We start from the raw sequence: 23,317 nt of genomic DNA, 5'->3' as shown, positions 1-23,317 counted from the left end.
TAAACAATCAGAAATAAGTGCAAGTTGCAAGTGCAGATTGCAGCTTTCAAGTTGTATTGCTTATCTTTTACTGGCTCTTTTGGTTCATCTTTATGAAGGGAGACAATAATTCAGGAGGGCGCTACATGTTCTACATCCTGCCATGTTTGCCCTCTTACACCGCATTCATGTAACATGGAAATAACGCTAAACTGTCTAATCTCTGGTGTTCCTCATCCCCGGCAGAGCGAAGATGATGTGCGAGGTGATGCCCACCATCAGCGAGGACACGGCGCTGAGCCAGCGCGGCTCCCAGAGCAGCGCCTCGGACCCGGACTCGCACTTCGAGCAGCTGATGGTCAACATGCTGGACGAGAGGGACCGGCTGCTGGACACGCTGAGGGAGACGCAGGAGAGCCTGGGCCTGGCCCAGCAGCACCTCCAGGACGTCATCTACGACCGCGACTCGCTGCAGCGCCAGCTCAGCTCCGCCCTGCCGCAGGTAACCCACGGCAACTGTCACCTTTGACTGTTTTATCGGTGTCCGCTTGGATTTGATAGGAATTTAGTTGAGATTTGGGGTTTGGTTGTTGTGTTATCCAGCTTTTGCATCAGAGTTTTGATAAGGTAGAGCGAAGAAATGGGTGTAAACCTTCCTTTGTACTGTTTGAACCTTCCTTAGGTGTAATTAAGCCCTCCAAGATTTTTGCTGTGGTCTCTAGTCAAATATTGCTTTGTTTTAATTTGAATTCCTGTAAGTATGAAACAACTTGCAGTATGAGCAATGTGAAAAATCTGCTTTCCCAACAGTATCCCTCACTGAAACTTTGGGTCATTATCCTTTAATCTACATCACTTCACTAAGCTTAAATTAACATGGCACAAAAATTCGGTGTCTGGAGAACAATTTCCAACCCGGTGACTCTAAAACCAAATGAAATTGTGCAACAAGGTTTATAGTTTAAGGAAGTGTGATTAGACATATATAACAAATTAGCCTTATTTTTGGGGGAAGTGTCCCTTTAAAGTGTAGGGAAGTGGCCCTGAATAGTGGATACAATATGACGCTATTACTGCTAGTATTGGGGGTTCGATTCCCACTGGGGCTACCCATGCTAAAAATGTATGCCCTGAAGGTAATGTGAGGCACTTTGGATAAAAGCATCCACCAAATGGCATATTTATGTGTGTTAAGCTATTACCTTTGTCATGTGCAGCACTTGCTTTGGCACTGTAGTGCTGTGCTGTAACTACCTTAAAGGCCTTTCATTGCACCACTGTATGTTTGAGACATCCATAAACAAAAAGTGATAAATAGCTGGTGTGTGGGCATTCAACCTTGTGTGCATGACACTGCTAACTTGCTTTTATATGCACTCAACACAGTTAAACATAATGTAATTTTCGTCCATAAACTTTTGGTTCACTCATTTTTCAGCAATATTTGGTAAAAAAAAAAAAAAAAGTCTTACGTAATAATTCCTACGGTAAGCGGAGATTAGCACTTTCTAAAAGTGTGTCAGTAATTCTAGTCACAAGCTCTCCCCACTCTGTTTCCAGAAGACTCTGGAGGTTTGTCGGTGGAGAAAAGAGGACTTTGTTCGCAGGCGGTGCCCGCCGATAGCACAGTAATCCGCGTGGTTTCACAGACACAGGCAAAGCACACACTGCGCCTGTATTAGCTTTGGTGTGATCTCCCATTAATGCTTAAAAGGGGTTCGGGAGTGTTAAAATGATACTTCATATTTTTGACTTAATCCAAGCGGAAAAGCATTCCGAAATCTTTTCTTCCGCTTCTAGTCCCGTGGCCTTTGGAATAATTTGAATTAACCCACTTACACCTCTTCATTTTGATGTCTGGAACAGATCTTCCGTGTCTGCTGCTATGTTGAGCCGTTCTATACCTTCTATACCTGTAACCGGAGTCTGGCTTTGCTGTGTATTACGCATTCATCTCAGAGTGTGTAGGTTTGAACTCGAGGGGGGTGGGGGGGGGGTTTGGTCTCCGGCTCATACTTTAGCCTGGGGGCTCTTCTCTTCCTCAGAAGTTACACGATGGACATAATATACCGTTGAGAGTACAAGACAAGACAAGAAAAGGGGAAATCCAAGCACTGCAAAACACCTAAAAATAACGCTGCTCCATTCAAAACCCTATTCATCCTGTGCTGTTTTCAAATAGCCATCATTCATTTTTCCACACGCTTTGCACTATCAGCAATGCAGCTTGTTGAATGGGACGGAGCAAAAAATAAATTCAACCCTACTTCTATTGTCACACATTTGAATGCACGGTCAGAGAGCTTATTGCAGGCATGTCACACTGTATATTCCCCATTCTTGTGTGGAATAGGGAATTTGAGGCTATCTTTCCCCTTCATGTGTAACAATTCCCACCACTTCATGGTGCTCTTCCCGGCGCCCGGCTTAAATTAGATGTCACTCCGGCGATCGGGATCCTCCCAGCAACGTCCGAGCACAAACGATTCCATTAATTAATCTGACGGTGTCTTATTGGCCTGCATGATATCAACATTACTCTAATGGTTTATGAAGTAGTTTGTTAGACCTTGGTAATTACACAGAGGCATTTAGCCAAGGGAAAAGTGGCCCCGGTGCCTCTGTTTAATATGCAACAGATAAGAGGCGCGCGCTCAGATTCTGCTTTTTGGACAAGCCAAGAATGAGCTAATTCCACTAAAGCAGCCATCACCTTTGTTCTGTGTTTTATGAATGTCTCTGCTGTTGATTAGGCTGTAATGATTTCACTGCATTTGACACTTCTTTTATAGCCGGCCTTTATGACAAATGCAATTTTGCAACAGTTTAAGAAGACCAACAGTCTGGAACGATGCTCACATAATCATGTAGTGTGATTCTTAAAAGAGGGCAATAGATTGCTTCCAGGTTTTTCTCCACTGTTTGTGTGCACGTGTGTGTGTGTGTGTGTGTGTGTGTGTGCGTGTGTGTGTGTGGTGGTGAATGAGCAGAGATGAGGCGGAGCTTCTCTTTTAAAGACAGAAGTGGCCTCGTTTAGGCGATAGGCAGGCTGCGAATGTGTCTTTACTGATATCACTCCTCTGTTACGGAAGCCTGGAGCGCTGGCAGGATTAGGCGTTGGCCCGCCACAAACTTCCCTCCCTCTTGTTCTCCTTTCTCTCTTCCTCTCTGCCCTCTCTCGTCTCCCCCCCCCCCTCTCCCATCGCTGTCTTTTCTCTCGTGCTGCCCTCTCGCCTGCGTCTCCCTCTTTTCCTCTGTTTTTTCCCCCCTCTCTCCATCAGAGGTCACGGCTCCACTGCTCGTCATGACACATTCAACTGATCGGAGTGACGCTCCCCCCCCCCCCGCCCCTCCCGCCAAAGCTTCCGGGCAACACTGCGGCCCGCTACATGCATAACAATCCTGCCTGTCCCCTCCCTCCTCACCCTCTGTCCCCTGCCTTCCCTTTCTACGTCTCATCTGACGGTTTTGTTCCAGAACAGAAGGAATCGCAGAAAGGCGGTCGGCAGCCATTAGCTGTATTTGTGTCAGATGCCCGTCCCAGCGTGGCACCCCTTGTGTATAGCCGCTGCCAAGAAGCCTCTGACTTGACCGGCATGTTGAAGCATCTTTTTGCGGGCAGCAGCATACTGTAGGACACAGTGAAAAAAAGTGAGTCTCCAGAAATGGCTGCCCGGCTTGTCCTGCTGGGGGCTGGAGCCTCATCAGTCGCATCTCCGTCTCTGTTATCGGCTTCCAAAGGAGAAGCTGGACGGCTCTTGAACCTGGCTGCCACGCCTGTCTGAGTCCCACTGACCAGTAATGTAGCAGGTCCATATGACCTCCAATTGGTGATTTTCATACAGCAAACATCCACCAAAATATAAAAAATCAAGTATATTTTCAGAAAAGCATTCATTTAAACTGTTTCCTCTTAAAAACCCTATCCTCATATAACTTCCATCCACTTGGCACTATGTACTATGACACATACATGTATCATAGTACATAGTACATAGTCATAGTACTGTTGAATTGAATGTACAGTATGTAGTGCCCTCCAGAATTATTGCCACCCTTGATAAAGATCCAAGAACCAAAAGAGCTAGTAAAAAAATAAGTAATACAAGTTGCAATCTCCACTTGCAAATTGCACTTATTGCTGATTGTTTAGAAGCAATTTTTTGTTGTCAGCCTAAAATAGGTGGGTGAACTCTATTCTGCAAATAAAGCGGTGGGTAAACTAAGTTTAGGTGGATTTACCCTCCACTACATCCCTGCTGCATGCAACACGCGATCCGTTGTGGAGGCTGAACAATTTGTTCTGTGCCTCTAACTATCAGCCTCTCTGGGAAATGAGGGGGGGCATTGTCATCCAAAAAGCCTCGTGTTTCCCATGTCTCACATGGTTTGTTTGATCCTCTACTACAGTGACGCTGAACTCACTCTACTAGTGGAAAGACTTCCCACTTGTACTCGATGGACTCAGTTCAGAGAAAGAGAGAGATAGAGAAAGACATGTAGAGCGTGTAGACAACCCAAAGCCTGCAGCGCCGCGCACATGTGACCCTCCTCCCTTCCCCCAACGCCCCCTGGATCGCAGCGCGGGCGGGCGGGCAAGCGGGCGGGCGGGCAGCGTCCTCCGGAGCAGTCAGCTGTGTGTTACTGTAGTGGAAGGGCCCTGAGGGGCCGCGGGAGCCTTTCTCCCCATGCTGTTTATTTACTGTTGCCAAACACGGCCGCATGAAAGCTGCTGCTACCAACGACGCTCTCCGCATCAGCTTCTGCTCCCGCTGATCCTGGTCACTGACACTAAGCTGCTCTGGAGGCAGAAATAATCTTATTGGTTGAATTAAACCCCAATGGGCGGAGCCAAAGAACCACAGTGTATCAGAGTGTAAGTAAGCTAACTGGGAAACTTGAATAGCAAAGAAAGAACTCTGGTCAAAATATACATAAAAAAATAGAAATATAATCAAATATAATAATATAAACAAAAAATATAAACATGATAATGAATGCCATGGTCATTCATTTACAATGTTGGAAGGTCAGCAGCTAGCTAACTAGCTTACTGAGGTAGCTATAGGCTAGTATGGCTAATTGTAACTTGGAAAGAGCACTTCATAATATTAGCTTCCTCCTCTCTTAACATTGCTTAGCCAGAAAATCTCTGGTTCTTTGGCTCCTCCAACTGAGGTTTAACTCAATCAATCAGATTAATTCTGCCTCCAGAGCAGAATGTTTGTAGAACTAAAACTCCAATCTGCCCCGGAAACCCTTGTCTACTACAGTCATTGGTCTCCCCACTCTTTCTCTTCATCTCCCTCTTTCATCAGTATGAAACAATGATTTTTTTGCTCTACCCACTGAACCCCAGTCACTGCACAAGGGCAGTATTTGGAAGACACACACACAAACACACACCAGCTCCACCCCTCTGTAGATGAGTAATGTGTCGGTCACTGTGGATGTGTAAATCCTGTCTATCGGACACTCAGCACCAACAGCCAGGCCTCAGCTCCCCAGACTTTGATCCCTGGTGATTTCTCTGCCCAGCCAGACAGTAATGAGATACCAGCCTATTGATCACTCACACACCAATGTTGTAATGAAAGCTAAGATTGCACTAGATTACTGTACAGAGGAGGCAATTGATCTTCCCCGGTTCGCTCATTCATGACTGTCATACTGGCTTCAGCAGAAATTGCAACAACAATAATTTCTCTTTGACGATGTTGTACAATAACGGTTGACTGAGCTTGGGAAGATGCTTTGTTCTCACTGCTCTTGGAGTTTCTTATAAATATTAGTAATTAGGGCCGTAGTTAATTTATCTGAAGGGCAAGCACTGTGCACACCTCTGGCTTGATGGTGCTCATTAGGGACTCTGTCATTAGCACACTGCTTTAAGTCAATGATCCCTCCCCTTCCCCGTTCTGAGTTCCACCGTTTATTAATCATACATGGCACGGCCATTCGTCAAAGAGTCTGGCCACAAGGCACGCAGCCATGTCCTCCCATCCCTCTTAAAGATTCAGCCAATAATGAGTGTGGTGTGTGTAGTCACGGAGCGTACCATTCTGCGCGCCTGCACGGGGGTGAATGGTGGACGGCGGACGGATGGCACAGCGGTGGGAGGCGGGGAGGAGGGAGGGGAGACGGTGAGGCTCCCTGACAAGGGCAGAGTGTGGAAAGGAAGATGACTAAGCGGGTGAGGAGAGGGGACGAGAGGTGAATCCTCCTGCTTCCCTCTCTCTCTCTCTCTCTCTTTTTTTTTCTCTCTCTCTCTCTGCTTTCCTCCGTCCGCCCCCTCCCTGTCTCTCTGTTGCTTGTACAGGAGGCCCTCTGGGCTCCGGCAGTCAGCCAGTCAGCTGGTCTCCTCCGCCAGAGCAGCACATGATTTTCCGTGATTACCGTTATTGTTTGTGCCCCAGTTCACGCCGCCCGCAGGCTAGATTTGCGGCTGATGCGTGGCAGAAGGAGAGGAGCGAACTCTCCGAAGACGAGCGAGGGTGGGCTGCACTGGAGTTCACCAGTAATGACAGGCCTCGTTCCTCAAGTTGACAAGCTCCTCAGTGCCAGGGTGCATCATAAATAGCGCGTTTGTTTGTCCCCTGGCTTAAACCCTTGTATGGCAACACTTGGCAACATTGTATTCCAGTTATTCCCTCACTTCAATCTGTCCAGCTGTGAAAACAGTAGTAGAGAATGTCATGCTTCCATTACATACATCAGTCACCTTGGAAAACAGAAAGAAATTCATTTATTCAAGCCCTTGAAGTGGTCATCTTTTGTCCTTTATATTCTCACTCAAGCTCTGATACACAGTAGTAGCGTATTTTCTAATTTTCCAGTCTCACAAGCGTTGGCTTGCAAACTAAAGCCTTTCTTCGTTTTTTTTTTTTTATGCTCAATTTACCTCCAAAGCCTTGTTTTTTCCCTCTTCCCCTCTTTTCTCCCTTTAATCTTCTCCAGATTGACGGAAGCAGGGATGGGCCTTTGGCAGAAAGCGTACACATCGAGTGTCTGTAATGGCTCTGACAGAGATGCCTGATCAATACCCTTGAAAGGTTAGGCTCTGATTAGGGAGACGGATCTCGCCCTTCTGGATGAATCACCGCTGCTTGTGCTCTCTCTCGCCGAGCGCTGGATGCTGGCTGACCCTTGTCTGACAGGGGGGTTGACGGGGGGGGGGGGGGGGGGAAGGGAAAGACGGGGATGAGGCAGGGGGTTCTGATCAGACACGCCAAGGTGACGAGACGGCGCAGAGGGATCTCCTGCAGATGTAATTATCTCTCTGATGAACAACGCAGTAGGATACCGGAGGGCTGCAAAGTCAGGAAGCCGCGAGAACAGGTAGATCAGCCTAACAAGGAGACAGCAGAGAGACAAAGTCTTCTTTAAGGTTATCGCTTCACCCAAAGATCACAAACTGAAAAACTAGGGCTAAGAACTAGTAGAAAACATAGGAACTACATGAATTTAAAAAAAAAAGTATCTTCAGCTTCTTCTTGTGCTCATGGCGATTTGTTCCGCTTGCCTTGCATACACTGGCCTTAGCTTTGCATTGTAAGCATCACCACAGACAAGCTGCGTTCAGCCAATTCAGTGAGTTTAGTTTAGTTCACCTGACTCTTTTGCCCAAATGTACTTCACCCAACGCTGGAGCTCTAGGTGGAGCCAGCTGATTTAAAAGTAAATGCGCAGTCGTGATCGGTGTCCAGTTCATTTGTCAAGCTGAAATAGCCAAATGAGTGACTCATGATTGGTTACTTCCGATAGGGTCGGTCCAATCAGAACAAAAGCATAACTCCTGCATTTTCAGCATCAAAGGTGTTGCCCAAACCTTTGTAAAAGAGCCTGGTTCGGACAAGAGCCACTGATATTCTAAATGCTAGTGGGATTTCTTACTATGTAGATGGATTAATGACCGTGTTTGGTGATAGGAAACATGGAGATAAATTAATTGGAGAAGATATTTTTATGGTTGATAGTATGATAAGCTGTTGACCCTGTGTATGTTAGCTGCCTAAACATAGCCTTTTCCACTCTTATGCATGGGTTTACTCAACATTTTTGAGGGAATGTCAGCTCAACGCGAGATACAGTCGGCATCTCAGAACACACACATACATTGTTGTGCAGTGCGGAAAAGTGTTCAGATGTGATGAGACTTCTAAAGCCCTATAAGCAAGTGAGATACATTCTGCTGTCTCCAGGTGCTTATTCTATAAGGATCCCAACATCAGAACCGAGTGATGAATAATTTGTGTTTAGGAAACGACAATGCGGAGGCAGGCACACTCTGAACACTTTCATGTCATCTCCCCTCTACTGCTGAGCAAGCGTGTGTGTGTTAGTGTGTGTGTGTGTGTGTGTGTGTGTGTGAGCGTGCATTTGTGTGGGTGGGTAGGAAGAGGAGGGGGGGGGGGGTGTTAAAGAGTTTGCATCTCTGTGGGTAGAACTTGGGCATGACTCAGACCCTGAGGCTACAAATGCAGAAAGTCTCAAGTCTTAGTCCACACACGCACACACACACACACACACACACACACACGCACACACGACGCTTGCTGGCTTTGCCCGAATGAATTAGAGAACGGGTCCCAGGAGAGCCACTTAAGTGAGCAGAGTGAAATGAGGTTATGACCAATACTTAGTGCTACACGCAGCGCCGACCTGGAAATGTAATCCTCCCTCCAAGAGCCACTACATCTGTTTATTTTGCCTTCACCATTGATGAAAATTACACCTCAGTTTCCCTGGTTGCTCTCTGAAACACCTGAATCAGTCGGTTTTCCAGTTAATAGCAGGTTAAGACACGATTAGTTAACCCTAACCCGATGTCATGTACTAAGGGGGGCGTACAGCTAAAATAGGCCGACTGTCGAGGAATTAGACGTGACTGATGTTCATATCTGACACATTCAAAGCAAATTTGTGGGGGTTTTTTGGGTTCGGCAGCTTGATTCTCTGCATACGCTGGTGTTCGAGACATGCAGCTGGTCCCCATTAATGGATACCTTTTAGCTGGTGAATGCTCCACTTGAAAGCCAGAAATAGAGCATGATGTCACTGGCTCTCGGCGCTGGCTGAGGATCTTGTTCAAGGACTCCGAAGAGAGCCTGATCCCATCACGTCCCAGCTTCCCTAGCTATACTGTCGTGTGATATACTGCGCCGTATTTCTCGAAAAAACCCTCTGCAGATGTTTTAATTAAAACCATCACACACGCAATCCTGCAGAATGCTTCGTCTGCTGCTTAACGTGTAGCCGCGGCTCTTATAGCGGCATATAATTATAGCCGGTTCTTATGCATGTTATTTCTAACACTGTCCAGGAAGACGGTCGTCATGTAAACGTCAGCAGCACCGTGAGGATGAGCGGTTGAGTGAGACTCTGAGAGCAGATGTCCCCTCCTCCCCCAAAGCTACCTCCAAGGCCACATATGCATTCACTCAAATGAGCTTCAACTCAACAGTCGAGCTTTTTATAGCCACAACAAAATGGCCTATATATGATTCCCCCCCCCCCTACACCAAAAGCGTCGCGTGACAAGGGACGAGAGTGAGATCCTTGGGTTTTTTGAAGGTGAAATATAATGACTCTCCACGCGCGCTCTCCACAGAGCCGATCCTCTCCGTCTCTGTCGTGATTGTGGTTTTTTTTTTTTTTCCGTGTCCACCCCAAACTGTCAGGGCCGCGCTGCGACTCCCCGCTCTCTGCGGCTGATGTGACAGGTTCCCCCGTCGCTCCCCTGCAGAGAGCCCGCATCCGGCCCACTGATGTGACTCAGGTGTCCTGCTGGAACATATGCCACCCCCCCCCCCCCCCACACACACACACACACACACACACACACCCACCCTCCATCCCACACACCCCCCACACCCTCTCAACAACAGCGTGTATCACAGCGCAGCACTTTATAATGTCACTCTTCATCACATGTCCAGTGTTAGGTAATATAGTGTGAAGGCCAAGTAATATCTAGGCAATGCTACGGGGGGTTGTGGGGGGGGGGTTGAGCTTACATCTAACAATGTTACGCAGTCAATGAGCCAGTGCTGCTTGATATAATTAACTCAAGTTCATGGCTTGATATGCGGCAATTATAAAGCGCTTTCACATGATATCATGCGTTCCAGCGGAGAGTTGGCACTGCTTTGTCTGTGTGCAGTTTGAAAGTAAATGTAGAGATGCTTACATGTACATTTCAGACATTCCACTGATGCTTTTTTTTCCCTTACAATGACTGAGCAGATTGTGGTTCAGTGTCTTGCTCAAAGACACTTAAGCAGGACACACTTTCTAACCTCTAGGCCGCCCCATTAAAGGAAAAATCCACCTTAAAACACTTTAACACCGCAAAAAAAAAACAGCTACAGGCGATGTGTCTTGCATTTCTGGGCCCTTTTTTTGTTGGGTGGTTTATTATCCTTATTCCTGTGGATGACTGGCCAAATGTAGATGATGTAACATCACATTGAGATATTTCCAGCAGCTATAGTAGTGTGATAGCAGAAAATCTTTAAGCTGCCTAAAAACATTAACAGTAAATGTCAGGCTTTGTTTGTCCCTTAGAATAAAACAGATAGGGCTTCTATTTGCAGCAATATTCAACAATAGTACAGGGAGAAATCCATCTTAGAAGAGGCAGAGATGCCAGTTTCTCCACACAGTAGCCTCAATAGACCAGAATGCAATGCAGCCACAAGACAGGTTGCATTTTGAGTAAGGAGCGACACTTTTTCTCAACTGCAAAGCTCTCTTGCTGTTTTTATCACCACCATGTATAACTCACAGCTGGATGCAACAAGTTCACGCTTGTTCTCTGGGGGTTGTTGAAAGGCATTCTGGGAAAGGTAGGAAATCACTAACTGAAGAAGAATTAGATGAGGCAGGTTGAGTGAAAGTGAATTTCAACACTTCTGCTCCTTCTTCTACTCCTGGAGTGCACTGAACATCACAGATGGATGATATATAACAGTGTAAGCGTATCGGAGGGTGGATTTTTTCCTTAAATGGATCAGTCAGCACTGGAATGTATCAAGTCTTGGTGTGGCAGTAGGCTCCGGTGGTAGCGCTGGTTAATTAGGATCAAGTGTTAGCTAGCCGGCCTGGTTGTGTGAACAGCATTGTGTGGCCCGTGTTTTGCGCTGCGATAATCACAGCCTGGCTTCCTTTTAAAGACGGGGCCAACCCACCCACCGCTCCCGCAGCTGCTTGTTTTGTTCCCAGCGCTGAGAGCAGTCATCTGGTGCCAGCCTCCCGGTGCCAGCTGCTGCCCGGCCAGCCTCTATATCCCAGGTATCCAGCAGGGCACGTCACACAGCGTGGCCTCCTCTGTCCGCTCCAGCCCCGGTGCTGTATCGGAGTTCCCAGCGGCTGCCAAGTCCTCATAAACCCCATTGAAATAATCAGCCAGATGAAGCCCGGAGGTGTTGTTTGTTGTTATCGTACAGTAGGCTGGAGGAGCGGGCTTGCGATCGGAAGGTTGGCGGTTTTAAAGGCCCAAATCAGCTGGGGGAGAGTGGATGAGTAACATTCTCCCCTCCCTCAACAATTACTGTCTAAATGCCCTTGAGCAAGGCACTTAACCCCTACTGCTCCAGCTGCTGGAAAGGAGCATGAGTGCTTAGTCAACTTGCCCTGGATAAATGGCTAAAAAACACACATTGCTCTAAAGAGACATTAAATATATGAGAGTAATGAAACGGTATGTAGAATATTTTCTTTGTGGTGTGGATCTTTGGTACAGGGGTGTTAAGAAGAACATGTTAAACTATAGAATAGAATAGAATAGAACTTTATTGTCCAACCAGGGCTGGAAATTTGTTTTTGGTCTCAGACACAAGAAAAAATCTTAATTAAAAATACACAGATGGTACAAAATGACACAAGGAATCATGGCGAGAGATATCAAAACCTCACTATAGGTGTCCAGTGTAAAACCAGTCTGTTCACATCTATGAGTTTGTGTGTAAAAGTGACTGAAATGTTCAAAACACTGTAGTAATTTTCCTGACCAAGGTTTAATGAAAATATCAAACGTGCAAGCACGCATAGAGACTCTCTCTACAGACTAATTTGCGCTTTATATGATTTTACTTCCATGTATCAACAAGGAAATTCCAACAATTAACTGTACTGCATTCTCTGTCGCATCTCAGATGGTAGAAAAGAGCAGATGTGCACCCAATCAAAGCCAATTTTACCCCTGTTAGTTCTCGGTGGATGGATTTCACATCGGCGCCTCCTTTTAGAAAAATTCAGGAGAATTATAATCACATGGTGTCCTCTAAACTGCCTTATCATCAAACAACTCTCTGCAGATTTCCCCATATTATTATCATCTAAAAGTGGGCTACACGGCGTGTCGAGGCGGCAATGCTGCAATGCCGAGGAAACTGAAGCTATTCATCCAACTCACCGCTAACTGAATTACTCAGACTGCCTCAGTATAGCAAAATGTTTCCATTGTCTCCAACAAAGAAACATTTGACTAGTCCATTAGGCTCCAGTGAGACAATCGCTCCACTGCTGCAGCATGTGAGAGTCACAGGTCTCATACTTTATGGAACTGTCTTCAAATGATTGATGGCCTCAGGGTAAAATTTTATTGAGCCTTTTCTTGTGAGTTTATATCTCGGTGTGTATTAGTATTCCCTCTGTTTAAATGCATACGGAATATAGATCAGCGCTCGCTCATTTTAATCCGCTGCCTTTGGCTCCGACTTGCCGCCGAACAGCCTAATGCAGCTAATTACCGTCTTGATTGGCCAATCTGAGGCAATCTCCCGCCATCTCTGACAGCATTAGTCATGTAATATGTAGCCGAACGCATGGCTGATCACAGATCCCCCGGAGTTTGGATTAGTAACCAAGAATGTTCCGTGTCAGTCCTTTTGTCCATGTTGCGTTTTATATTTATAGGTGTATTTCTGGCTGCCTTGTGATTAGATTACAGTCAGCGCTGTGCTCCTTGCTTGACAGGTCCTGTCTATTCACATATCCTCCTGTGTAGCGAAAGGTGCACCAGTATTAATCTTCGTCAGCCTTGTGAAGAATCCAGAACGATTTGATAATGTGATTGCTTCATGATTTGATGGAATGGCGGCATGATGTATTTCAGCATCTTCTGCCGTTTATTGATACGAGTTAAAAAAAAACAACAACTATTTTTATAAGTGCAGTAGTGCGACGGAGGTGAGTGTTTCTTTCATTGCTACAGACTGAATCGATGCAGTCACACTCTCCGCCAAGCACCGCCTGCCAATTCCTCTGGATTCTCCCCGACCTCAGAACTCTATTACGAACTCTATCACCTCACCTCTTTATGAAGCTAATAGTGCCCCGTGTCCCATAGGATGCCCTCTGACCTCTATATGGACACAGTGGAAGCACAAGATTCATCGGTGACATTTCATCGTCAAGTGTTCAGAGAGGGAGCTTGTGATTTGATGATAGTGACAGTGACAGTTTGTTTCCTGCACATATCCCTAATGTCTTCTATACTCAAAGGTTATCAGTAAGCTGGAGGGCTTTGATCAAGTCTTCTGTATGGACGCAATCTCCGAGTGTGTGCATGCGTGGGCGGATGGTGGGTGGATGTAAAGCGTGTGATTGGTTGTGGAAGCCATGTACACACGTCATGGTTCTGTTTGACAGTATGGCGTGCGGCTGAACAATAGGCCTATATCAAGTTCATGTTGATACTTCAGTATGGAAAAGTAGAGAAAGAGTTTTAGACCATGTGAAAACGTAATGCAAGCTTAACACTTAATACAATTGCAACTAATGCAATATTAAAACAGCAACAGGTATCAACAAATTCAATCAATGCGTTCTATTCCTTGATGAAATTAGCATATATAATACAGTTGAACCTGAGTATAATACACTCACTGTTCTTGGACTACCGTAAAAAATTTGCTTCCAACATGGCTGTGCAACTTTATAAAAGTTTTCTTTTCATCTGTGCAATTCAAATAAAAATGCATTTTCTCCCCCACCATGCGTGAACTAGTTGTCTTTCTGCTTCTTGTTCATATATTGAGCGCTAAGTGATTTGATGTTCCATGTTACATTGCTGCGTAGACAGCAAAGGAATAGCAGTCATATTGGCCTATACTGTATATTGCAGTAATTGAAATGGCTGCTGACATTGTTATGTCTTTTAATGGGACAGCTACATCTAACCACAGCACTGCATTTCTGAGACAGTGTTATTTGCAAAGGAGAAGACAGGGTGTTGCACGGTTTTATATGAGTGATTTTAAGAAATTGAAATACTCTCCCACTTACCAGCCGAACGTGAACAGGCTCCATAACACGTCTGGACAAACACAGCCTCACAGACAGAATAAACACATTATACGCAGGCATGATAAAATGAACTAAACGGCTTTGCAGGGGCGGTGTGTTTGATCGTCGGTGACTAAAATGACTAATTGTATTCTCGTTTTGTCATTGAGCGTGATGTGCTGGTGTTATGACACGTATCTCTGCGCCTGCGATTCTTGTCTATATTTGGCCGTCAATGTGACAGTGTTAATTGACGATTTCCTCCGGTTTGTGGCGTGGTAACGTGATTCGCTTTTCACATGGGAGGGGAGGGGAGGGGAAGGGAGGAGAGCGGAGGGAACAAATGTGAGGAGGTGCAGAAGTGGAGAGAGAGGAAGGATGGGTGGGCGGGTGGGTGGGGAGAAGGGGGGGGGGGGGGTGCAGAGAGAAATGATGAGGAGAAACACAAAGGGGGACGAGAGAGTGATGTGCTGCGGCTGACACTGGGGTCAGGCTTTATCGCCCCGTCTTCAGACATGGGCTAATCCAGGCTGTAACTCACCCTATAACCACTTCCCATACCCCCCCTCCCCCCTCCCCCCACCCCATCTCCCATCCACCCTGCACACCGCTCATTCATAGAAATAGGATTAGAATTATAGTTTTTCTATGTCACTTTGTCTTTTGTGCTGTTTCCCTGCCTATAGGTAGAGGTACACATTGCCAGCCTGCTCCATGTAGGCTGCCACTCATGCACACTACACTCCGACATACATACTCCCACATATATGCACACACACACACACATACACACAATAGAAAAAGAAAATACTTTTTACACATTTTCCATGCTGCAAAATTTGTTCAAAATGCTTTTATTTGGGACTCCTGGTCTTAAATCCATGCACAGCTCTCTATCAAAGTTCTATCAAATTAGAGTGGAAACTTGACACGTTTATGTGAAAATATAAAGCTCTCACCTTGCAAATAGTCAAGAGGGGTGTATACTTTTTATAGCCACTGTGTATCCCGTCCCTATAGTAGTTACGGTGACTCCCCCTCATCCGAATGGTTGCTCAGATGCTGAATCCCCATCGCTCGCTCTGGATAAGAGCATCGGCTAAATCCCTAAAAGAGAAATTTTCTCTATTATTTATATTTTCCCATTTCTTCCTTTAGAAAAAATCAAGGACATATGCTTTGACCTTACAGTGTTTTTACCTTATTGTACTTGTATGTGATCTTTATTATTACATCCTGCTAATTCTTCTATTATAGGATTAGGCTACTATAGTTCTAGATCTGTCTAGCATCCTTCCCTCACTGCTTTATCTCTCTCCAAGTAATTGGCCTGTGGTTTTCCTTAGGTTAAGGTGACTGCTAGTTTTGGACATCCAGCAGCCACAGCACTGGCTTGACCTTGATAGAGGCGTCGGCGAGTCGACCGGTGTAAACGTAGCTGTAGGTAAAGGAAATGTTGAATTGAAGCCGTCTCCTCCTGCCGGCCAGATCCTGTTTAGTTAATGGATTGGCAGTCGCTCACCGAGTTGATGGTCTCAATAATTCAGCTGCCATTTATTCTGGGCTAATGGATGTAAACGCCACCTTCCTGTGCTAATGGAGCCACTGGAAGTGAAGGAGGCTGAATCATCTTTTACCTACAAGGAGCCGTGCTTGAACACACACACACACACAGAATACACAGTCCAAATTCTGCTTGTACCATTACACAATCGCTACTAGCTTTTTAGAAAGCGTCTTACCCCCCTCCCTCCCTCTCCCTCCACCCTCCGCCCATCTCTTGTTTATGGCAAAGAGAGCCGGAGGGGAGAGAAGCAGGAGAAAGCCTAAAATATCATCCTGTGTGGAAGCTTCTAGTGTGGCGAGGAAAGCTGGGCCAGAGTGAGGCAGCATCCTTTCAGCGCCTGGTAAAGGCGATGTGACGCACAGCTGCGTGACTGACAGCTCCAGTTCTGCTCGGCAAAGTAGGTCGCAACCGACTACCCCCCTCCGGTGAAGCGCCGGCAGACAGACAGACACGGGGAGAGAGAGAGACGGGGACGGGAAGAGGTGCGACGGTGGCGAAGGAAGAGGGGAAGGAGGGAGGCAGAGGAACAAACACAGTGGTTAGGGTTAGGCTGACGGAGGGGGGGGGGGGGGGGGGGCATGAGGGAGAGACTTGGAGAAATATGAGAAGGAGAAATGGTAAAAAGAGGGAATGTTACTGCACAGCACACATGCTTTTGACTTGAATAACCTGGAAATTCAGGCTGTTTTTGCTCAGGTTTGACAGGTACAGTTTGTGTTATGACATTCTGTACAAGCTCCAAATTAGTTCTGTTTGTTGTTGATCAAGATCTTGGATCAACCGCAGTGGAAGTAATTTAATATGTTTTAAATGTCACTTGTTTGCATCAGTCGCACTGTATCATGATGGTATCAATGCATCGCCCTAATCATGACACACAAGGCACCCTCAAATGGCCCTAACGCTGAATGGAGCCCCATTGTTGTTCTGATTAATAGGCTTTAGATGTGAAATGAGCCTGATGTGGACGGGGAGTGCTAACTCTTTCACCCACTCTTGACCTCCGTGTGATCGCCAACCCCCATCTATAGAAGGGAAGATACAAGAGAGATATTAAGGGGGAGATGATGAAAGAGTGAGGAAGAAAAATGACAAGATGACAGGAGAGAGGGGGAGGGAGGAGGAGGGAGGAACAATCAGAGTGAGAGTGCAATAGACCTATAGGCTCTGTTCGCATTACCTATTATTTCTGTCATTTTTTTTTTAAATCTTACACAAATGACCTTAAGTTACATGAGGTCCCCACATGGCACTAGTCCTGGGTAAATAAGGCTCTTGGATGAATAGTTTCTATAAAGGTCCAGACGCGCTGGAAGCCATAATTGATGGATGTCATTTGACACTTCACCCGCTGAACTGCAGGCAGGTGATCTGAGGCATCAACATGACCGATCGCATTCTATCAGTGTGTGTTTAAGCGATATAAAGAATTTCCTAATCAATCACTGTTTTCATGTCATCCATGTCAAAGTTAAAGGTAAATGACTGTTGACTCATTACTAACGGTTCATCTGTTTAGAGGCACTTTGAGTTTTGGACAGCAAAGACACTTAAGCACACAAAATAGTTTAAAAGGCTGCAGACAATTGGACAAGATTATCACAAGTTTATAATCTAAGCATTGGCGAAGTGTGATATCCTACTAATTGTTCACTATTAATACATTTATAGTGACTCTTAACTGATATAGTCTCATGTTAAACTAGCTATGATTTTATTAGTTGCAAAAGTATTCTAATGACATGAAATATTTAAGGGTAACAGCTTTTTGTAAATATTTAAGAAATTCTTACTTTAGCATATAAAAAATGAAATGTCAGTTGGTTTGACAAGGTTATCCTATCAGATAATTCAACTCTCTCCTCCATAATTATTTCAAATAAATATTCAAAGCCATTGAAGTGAAGGCAAAAGACTCTAGAAGCATTTCTAGGAAAAAAACAAACCTTTTTTTTTTGCGGTGTGTGTATATATAACCCTGCCCAGCACAGCGCCAAATTATCACACCGATAATAGCTCTTGTTCTCCCGTAACCCTTTTCTTTCAACATGGCTGAATGGCGTCCAGAAATAGCAGTTTCCCACACACCGCTTTGAACCGACTTCATTTCTCAAAGCTAGAAAGTCTCGAAACCTTTTATTTGTAAGCTGTCACAGACGTTTTCGAGTCATCTGAGGCAGCGCCGCTCCGCAGTTTCACACTCTCTTATTTTCTGAGACTGAGACTCCCACTCGCGTCCTGGTGGCCCGATAGACGATGTTCCCGCGGTCATCATAACGGTTGTTGATTTTAACAAGATTGTCGTGTGTGTGTGTGTGTGTGTGTGTGGGGGGGTGCGTGCTTGCGTGTTGCGCCTGCATGCGTGGCCCTTCTCCGGGCTTCATTGAGAAGGGAAAACGCTATTTTCACACTAGTGCTGTAGAGGTTTCACGCCAGTTTGAAAGAGTGAGATAACGTTAGCAGTTTGGAGAGTGAGGTGTGGGGATTTGAGGCTAGCACTTTGCTATATTTTTAGGCCTGTATGATTTCAGAAGTTGTTTTGACAGACACGTCAGGTCCTACTTTAAGTCTTCTGAATATAAAGGCATCAGTAAGGCTCTAAATAGCAAATAATGCTTTATTTTATGACTCTTTCCTTAAAAAATATAGCACATAAAGTTTGATAATAGATGGGAATATCAGTGAATAGCTTTGATTTGCAGGTTTTGTGTTTAAAACTGGTCTCCTATTGCCCATTGTGTGTGTGTGTGTGTGTGTGTGTGTGTGTGAAGTCTTGTTTTTGACTGTGTATCTACCCTAGTCTGTATTGTGAGTTGTGTGTGTTTTTGCAGCCATATTTCCATGCTTTGCTTGCCATAGGGCTCTTCGTCACTCAGAGAGACCCACCCAAGGGACCCCTCCTCGTGACCCTCCAGGGGTTTCCGAGGGCACCTAAAGGTTACCATGGCGATTGGGGCGCGGAGGAAGCACGGGCGGGGCAGAGAGAGTCTGGGTTACCATGGCAACGGTGTGGGTGGGGGGGTAACCAAGGAGATGGGGCTGGGAAAGGGCTCAGGAGGATACTGCAAGATGGAAGAGAGAAGGGAAATATTATGACCACAAGTATGTTTTCATGGCATGAAAACATCCAAATCCAAGCCAAGGTTGTTTTTGAATGTTTTAACCCTCTACAACAAAGGCTTTTTTTTAACATTCAAGCCTTTCAACTTTCAAGCAACTGCCTGAACTTGGATTTTTGAGAACATATTTGCAGTCAAAATATTCTTTTTTTTCCAGTGCAATCTGTTTTTTTTAGGGAAACCCAAATCACTCCTTGCATCTTTTCTTTTCACAGTACTTTCTAATTTAACTTTTTCAAAATGCAGTGCTGCAGGACCTACACTGTCTGCAAGTTCTTTCTTCTTCTTTCTTCTTTTTCTTTTGTGTCCATAACAAAACACAGACATTGATTTTACCCTGGGCTGAAATGTTAAGAGCTCTGCGCCGATCATCATAATGAGAAATCGTTGGACATTGTGTCGATTGATCAAGCCGCCGTGGGGAGGCGATCGCTCCGGGGGAGTTCAGACTCGGTTACAGATCAGACAGGAGGGAGCGGCGCATGCACGGCAGGACGTGTGATGGATGCGCTGACAAAATTAGCAGAAAATATCAAATAAGTAATATCTTCTGCCTGTCTCTTGATGGAGGATGTGTGTCGAGCGCTCCGGAGCTGTTGAGCGGGCTCGATCGCTCGCTTTGAACAATGCCCAAATAAAAAGTGTTGAAGTTTTAGAAAGGTTTGTCTGCAGCTAAAATAAGACCAGAGACCTTGAAGCTAATGGGAACTTTCTCCAGTATGTTCAGAATGAAGTCCCTACTCCGCTCTATACTGTTATATTCTGTTCTTCTCTCTTCTTTTGTCTTCTTTTCTCTTCTCTCTTCCTGGATGATTCAGATTTTTTTTCTCTCAGAATCAGAAAGACTCTTAATATTATTTTGTATTATTTTATATATGTCACAATGTTTTATACTGTATATTTAGACCATGGGACACTAAAACTCCACTAAAACTCCCAAATAAATACTAATAATAACATATCCATGCGTATTTGTGTGGAATCTGAAAATGTTGCATAAGAAGGGCCTCCTATACACAACCAGTGTAGTATTGATCAATTATGCAACAATATACTGTGTGTAAACAATCAAACTGCATCATCCATCATATTAGAGGTGGACATTGACTGGCCAATATTTATATTTTTTTAATTAAAGGCCAATATCTGCCCGATATATTACTGACAGTAACAGTGATAATACATACTACGGTGGCCCAGAGGGGACAACTCCTCCATCTGCTGCATCTCCAACAGTTACAGTATCTTTGTCCTTTCCTGCATGTGATGAATCCTCTGTGTCCTTTCTGTAGCAGGGTGGCTCCGCTCCGGCTGTGACAACCAGCTCCATGGCAGTCACACTTTCAAGATGTGTTTCTTTTTTTTTCTTTTTTTACAGTGTGATTTTTACATGGTCAGTGGAGAAAAGCAGAGAGAGAGACACGGGGGCACAGATGGCCTGTGGGTAATTGTAATGAGAGAGAGGGAGAGGGAGAGAGAGAGAGAGAGAGAGAGGGAGAGACAGAGACAGAGAGAGAGTATGTCCTTGACCTTCAAATACTGACTAGACAGTGGCGACTCTGTGGATCTGCCGATGCACGCCATAGGGAAGCATCACACACACACACACACACACACACACTTATATATACATACATGAATATACGACTCATATATATTCCAGTCCAATCTAATCAATCTAATAACTTTACACCAACGCCATCTCTTCTATTTGTAACCTCTTTGGTCATTTCCCACTACAGAGTTACTGTACCTCTGCTTCAGCACCAGTCTCTGCTGTATGGAGATGAGTCATATTGAAAGGCTAATGAGTTCACCTAATCCACTGTGACTTTTATATCTCTGATGCCATGCTGGAGCCATAGGCCCCTAATGGGAATAGCGACTTTGTGAAGTGGACAGTATGAGCTAAGGGTACATTAAGGTGTGCGACCAAAAGAAGAGAGAGAGAGAAAGAGTGTGTGTGTGTGTGTGTGTGTGTGTGTGTGTGTGTGTGTGTGTGTCTGGTACTTAGATGTATAAGAGGTACCTGAAGAGAAGCAACCACATTCGTTGATTACACGAAAGCTAATTTGGAGGCCAAGAATGAGAGAACCAGAGAGAGACAGAGGCAGAGAGAAAGAGAGAGAGGATCTGCTTTATATTTCTTATTTGGTAAATAAAAATTACTGATGCGCTAATATAGTTTGGGATAGCAGACCTATGCCATGCTAAAATCAGAATTAGAGACTTTACCCATTAGAGACGCTTACTTCCTTACTCTTACACCTATAAAGATGTTAAATCTTTCTAATACAAAAAAGAGTGAAATCTTATGTATTCCCATGACCCTAAACTAACCCTAAATCTCTTTTGATCAGATTATGCACAAGTATGCATGAATGTTTTATTATCATTATAGCTATAATGGAGCGTTTATATATAGATTTAATGGAGAGTTTCAGTGTCACATGGTATAAATGCTGTTTCAGAGGCTTTTCCACTCTGCCAAGAATAAAATTCTGGGGGGAAACACTGAAAACTTGGAATTGTTTTGGAATTATTTGGCATGAAAATGATCAAATTTAAAGACACTGAATATTGCCACAAAAGATCAGCTGTCAGCAGCTTTGATCCAAAAATATTGGTATCAGTATCAGCCTTCAATCTGTAATGGAAAAGGTAGCTGAAACTGACCTGTAAATTACATAAAGCAACATGACCCTGCTTTTATTCTTCCCTTCCCTTCCTCTGCTCTGTCTTTATCCCTTTCACCTTACCGCTAGCACTCTCTCTCACATACACACACAGACACACACACAAACACACACTGTAGGCACTCTCTCTATCGCTTTCACCACCCCACACACACATACTATATACTCCCTCTCTCTCTCTCTCTCTCGCTCTCTCGCCCTCTCTTCCCCAACACACACTTCTTAAAATTGTTCCCTGCAGGCCCCTGTAGCTTCTTCGTCTGTTTCTCACACTTTGTGATGGAGCCACACCACGTCTTTTTTTTTTTTTTTTTTTTTCCATTTCTGTCTGGCACGTACACACACATTTTCTCTTTTACACGCCTATACACACACTCACAGGTGGAGGCACACATACACACAAATGTACTCTCTCTCTCTCTGTCTCAACTGCACACACTATCATGGTCGAAGGCAAGGAAGAACTGGGAGAGGCAGCGAAGGGCGTGACACACCAACACACACACACACACACAAACACACACACACAGGTACACACACCATACTCCATTACTTCTGGGGTGACCTCCCTCTGTTTGATTAAGGACTAGCTGTGGGAGGCATGTGCTGACTGACCTGGTCGCAGCGTGACACACACACACATACACACACACACACACACACACACACACACACACACACACACACAGAGGCTCATTTTGTGATTGGATGAGCGCATGTCCCTGGCCCAGGCACCACAGTCTCCCTGGAGCTGCCTGCCAAGAAGTGATGTCACCATCTCTGTTTAGACACATCTCATCTCTCCCCTCAACAAGGGCGAAGCATATAGCACTGGGCTGCCTTTGTCTCCCTCCCTGTCACACACACACACACACACACACACACAGTATATGCTGACATAGCCACTTGGGCATCAGCGTATATGTCCTTTCTTTTCACTGCTGCTGGTGTGCTTGTGTTTTGTGTGGTCACCATAGCGATGTTGTCTCTGTACACCAGGCCACTTGAGTTGGGAGTAAAACAGAAGTGTAAGGCAGCAGAGGGAGGAGTGGGCTTGTGACCAGTTTGAATCCCCGGAAAATGTGGGTGGGGAAAGTGACACCCAACTGTTCCAGTACAGCTGCTCAGTGGCCAACAGTAGTAGACTGTGGTTGTGCTGCTGCCAGTGTGAATGTGTGGAACTTTATGAATGGCCATATGCACATGTGATTTTAATGCGATTAAGGCAGTAATGCGAATAAGGCAGAGCCCACGTAAACGCTATACTCTGATTATATTAACACAATTATGCCTGAAGGAAGCATAATCATAGTAACATATGTGGAGAATTTTGATTCAATTTGCATTAGTAGACACCAGGAGGGAGATTCATACACCTTGGTTGCATTTCTTGAGCTGTGGTCAAAATGAGGTGGAGGTGGAAGGGAAGTGTGGTTTGTACCGGGCTTGACCAAGATGGCGGGCAGCAGAAGTCGACACTTTTGGAAAAGACAGGGTTTATATTGTGCGTGTTACAAGACATGAATATACAGTATATGCACTTATTTGAAGTCGCTTTGGACAAAAGCGTCTGCTAAATGTAATGTAATGTAATGAATATAATGCAGTTTTTAGACAGGCATAGGCACTGTAATACTGACATTTTTCCACAGTCCATCAGTCCACCA

At 45.1% G+C, this 23,317-nt stretch overlaps 1 protein-coding gene across 1 annotated transcript in view; it reads left to right on the top strand.

The window, feature by feature from the left end:
* Window positions 1–232: 232 nt before the first annotated feature.
* ppfia2 (PTPRF interacting protein alpha 2) overlaps window positions 233–23,317 on the top strand; it is a 137,085-nt gene continuing 114,000 nt past the window's right edge. Inside the window, exon 1 of the mRNA XM_071512189.1 lies at window positions 233–481. Within this exon, the coding sequence (XP_071368290.1) occupies window positions 233–481 (249 nt within the window). The remainder of the gene's footprint in view (window positions 482–23,317) is intronic.

This window comes from Centroberyx affinis, unplaced genomic scaffold, assembly GCF_046629955.1.
Source record: "Centroberyx affinis isolate AG114_WGS23_722 - 3 ecotype Tasmania unplaced genomic scaffold, CSIRO-AGI_Caff_v1 ptg000277l_1, whole genome shotgun sequence".
Taxonomy (NCBI): Eukaryota; Metazoa; Chordata; class Actinopteri; order Beryciformes; family Berycidae; genus Centroberyx; species Centroberyx affinis.
This window is presented reverse-complemented; position numbering and strand designations above follow the sequence as displayed.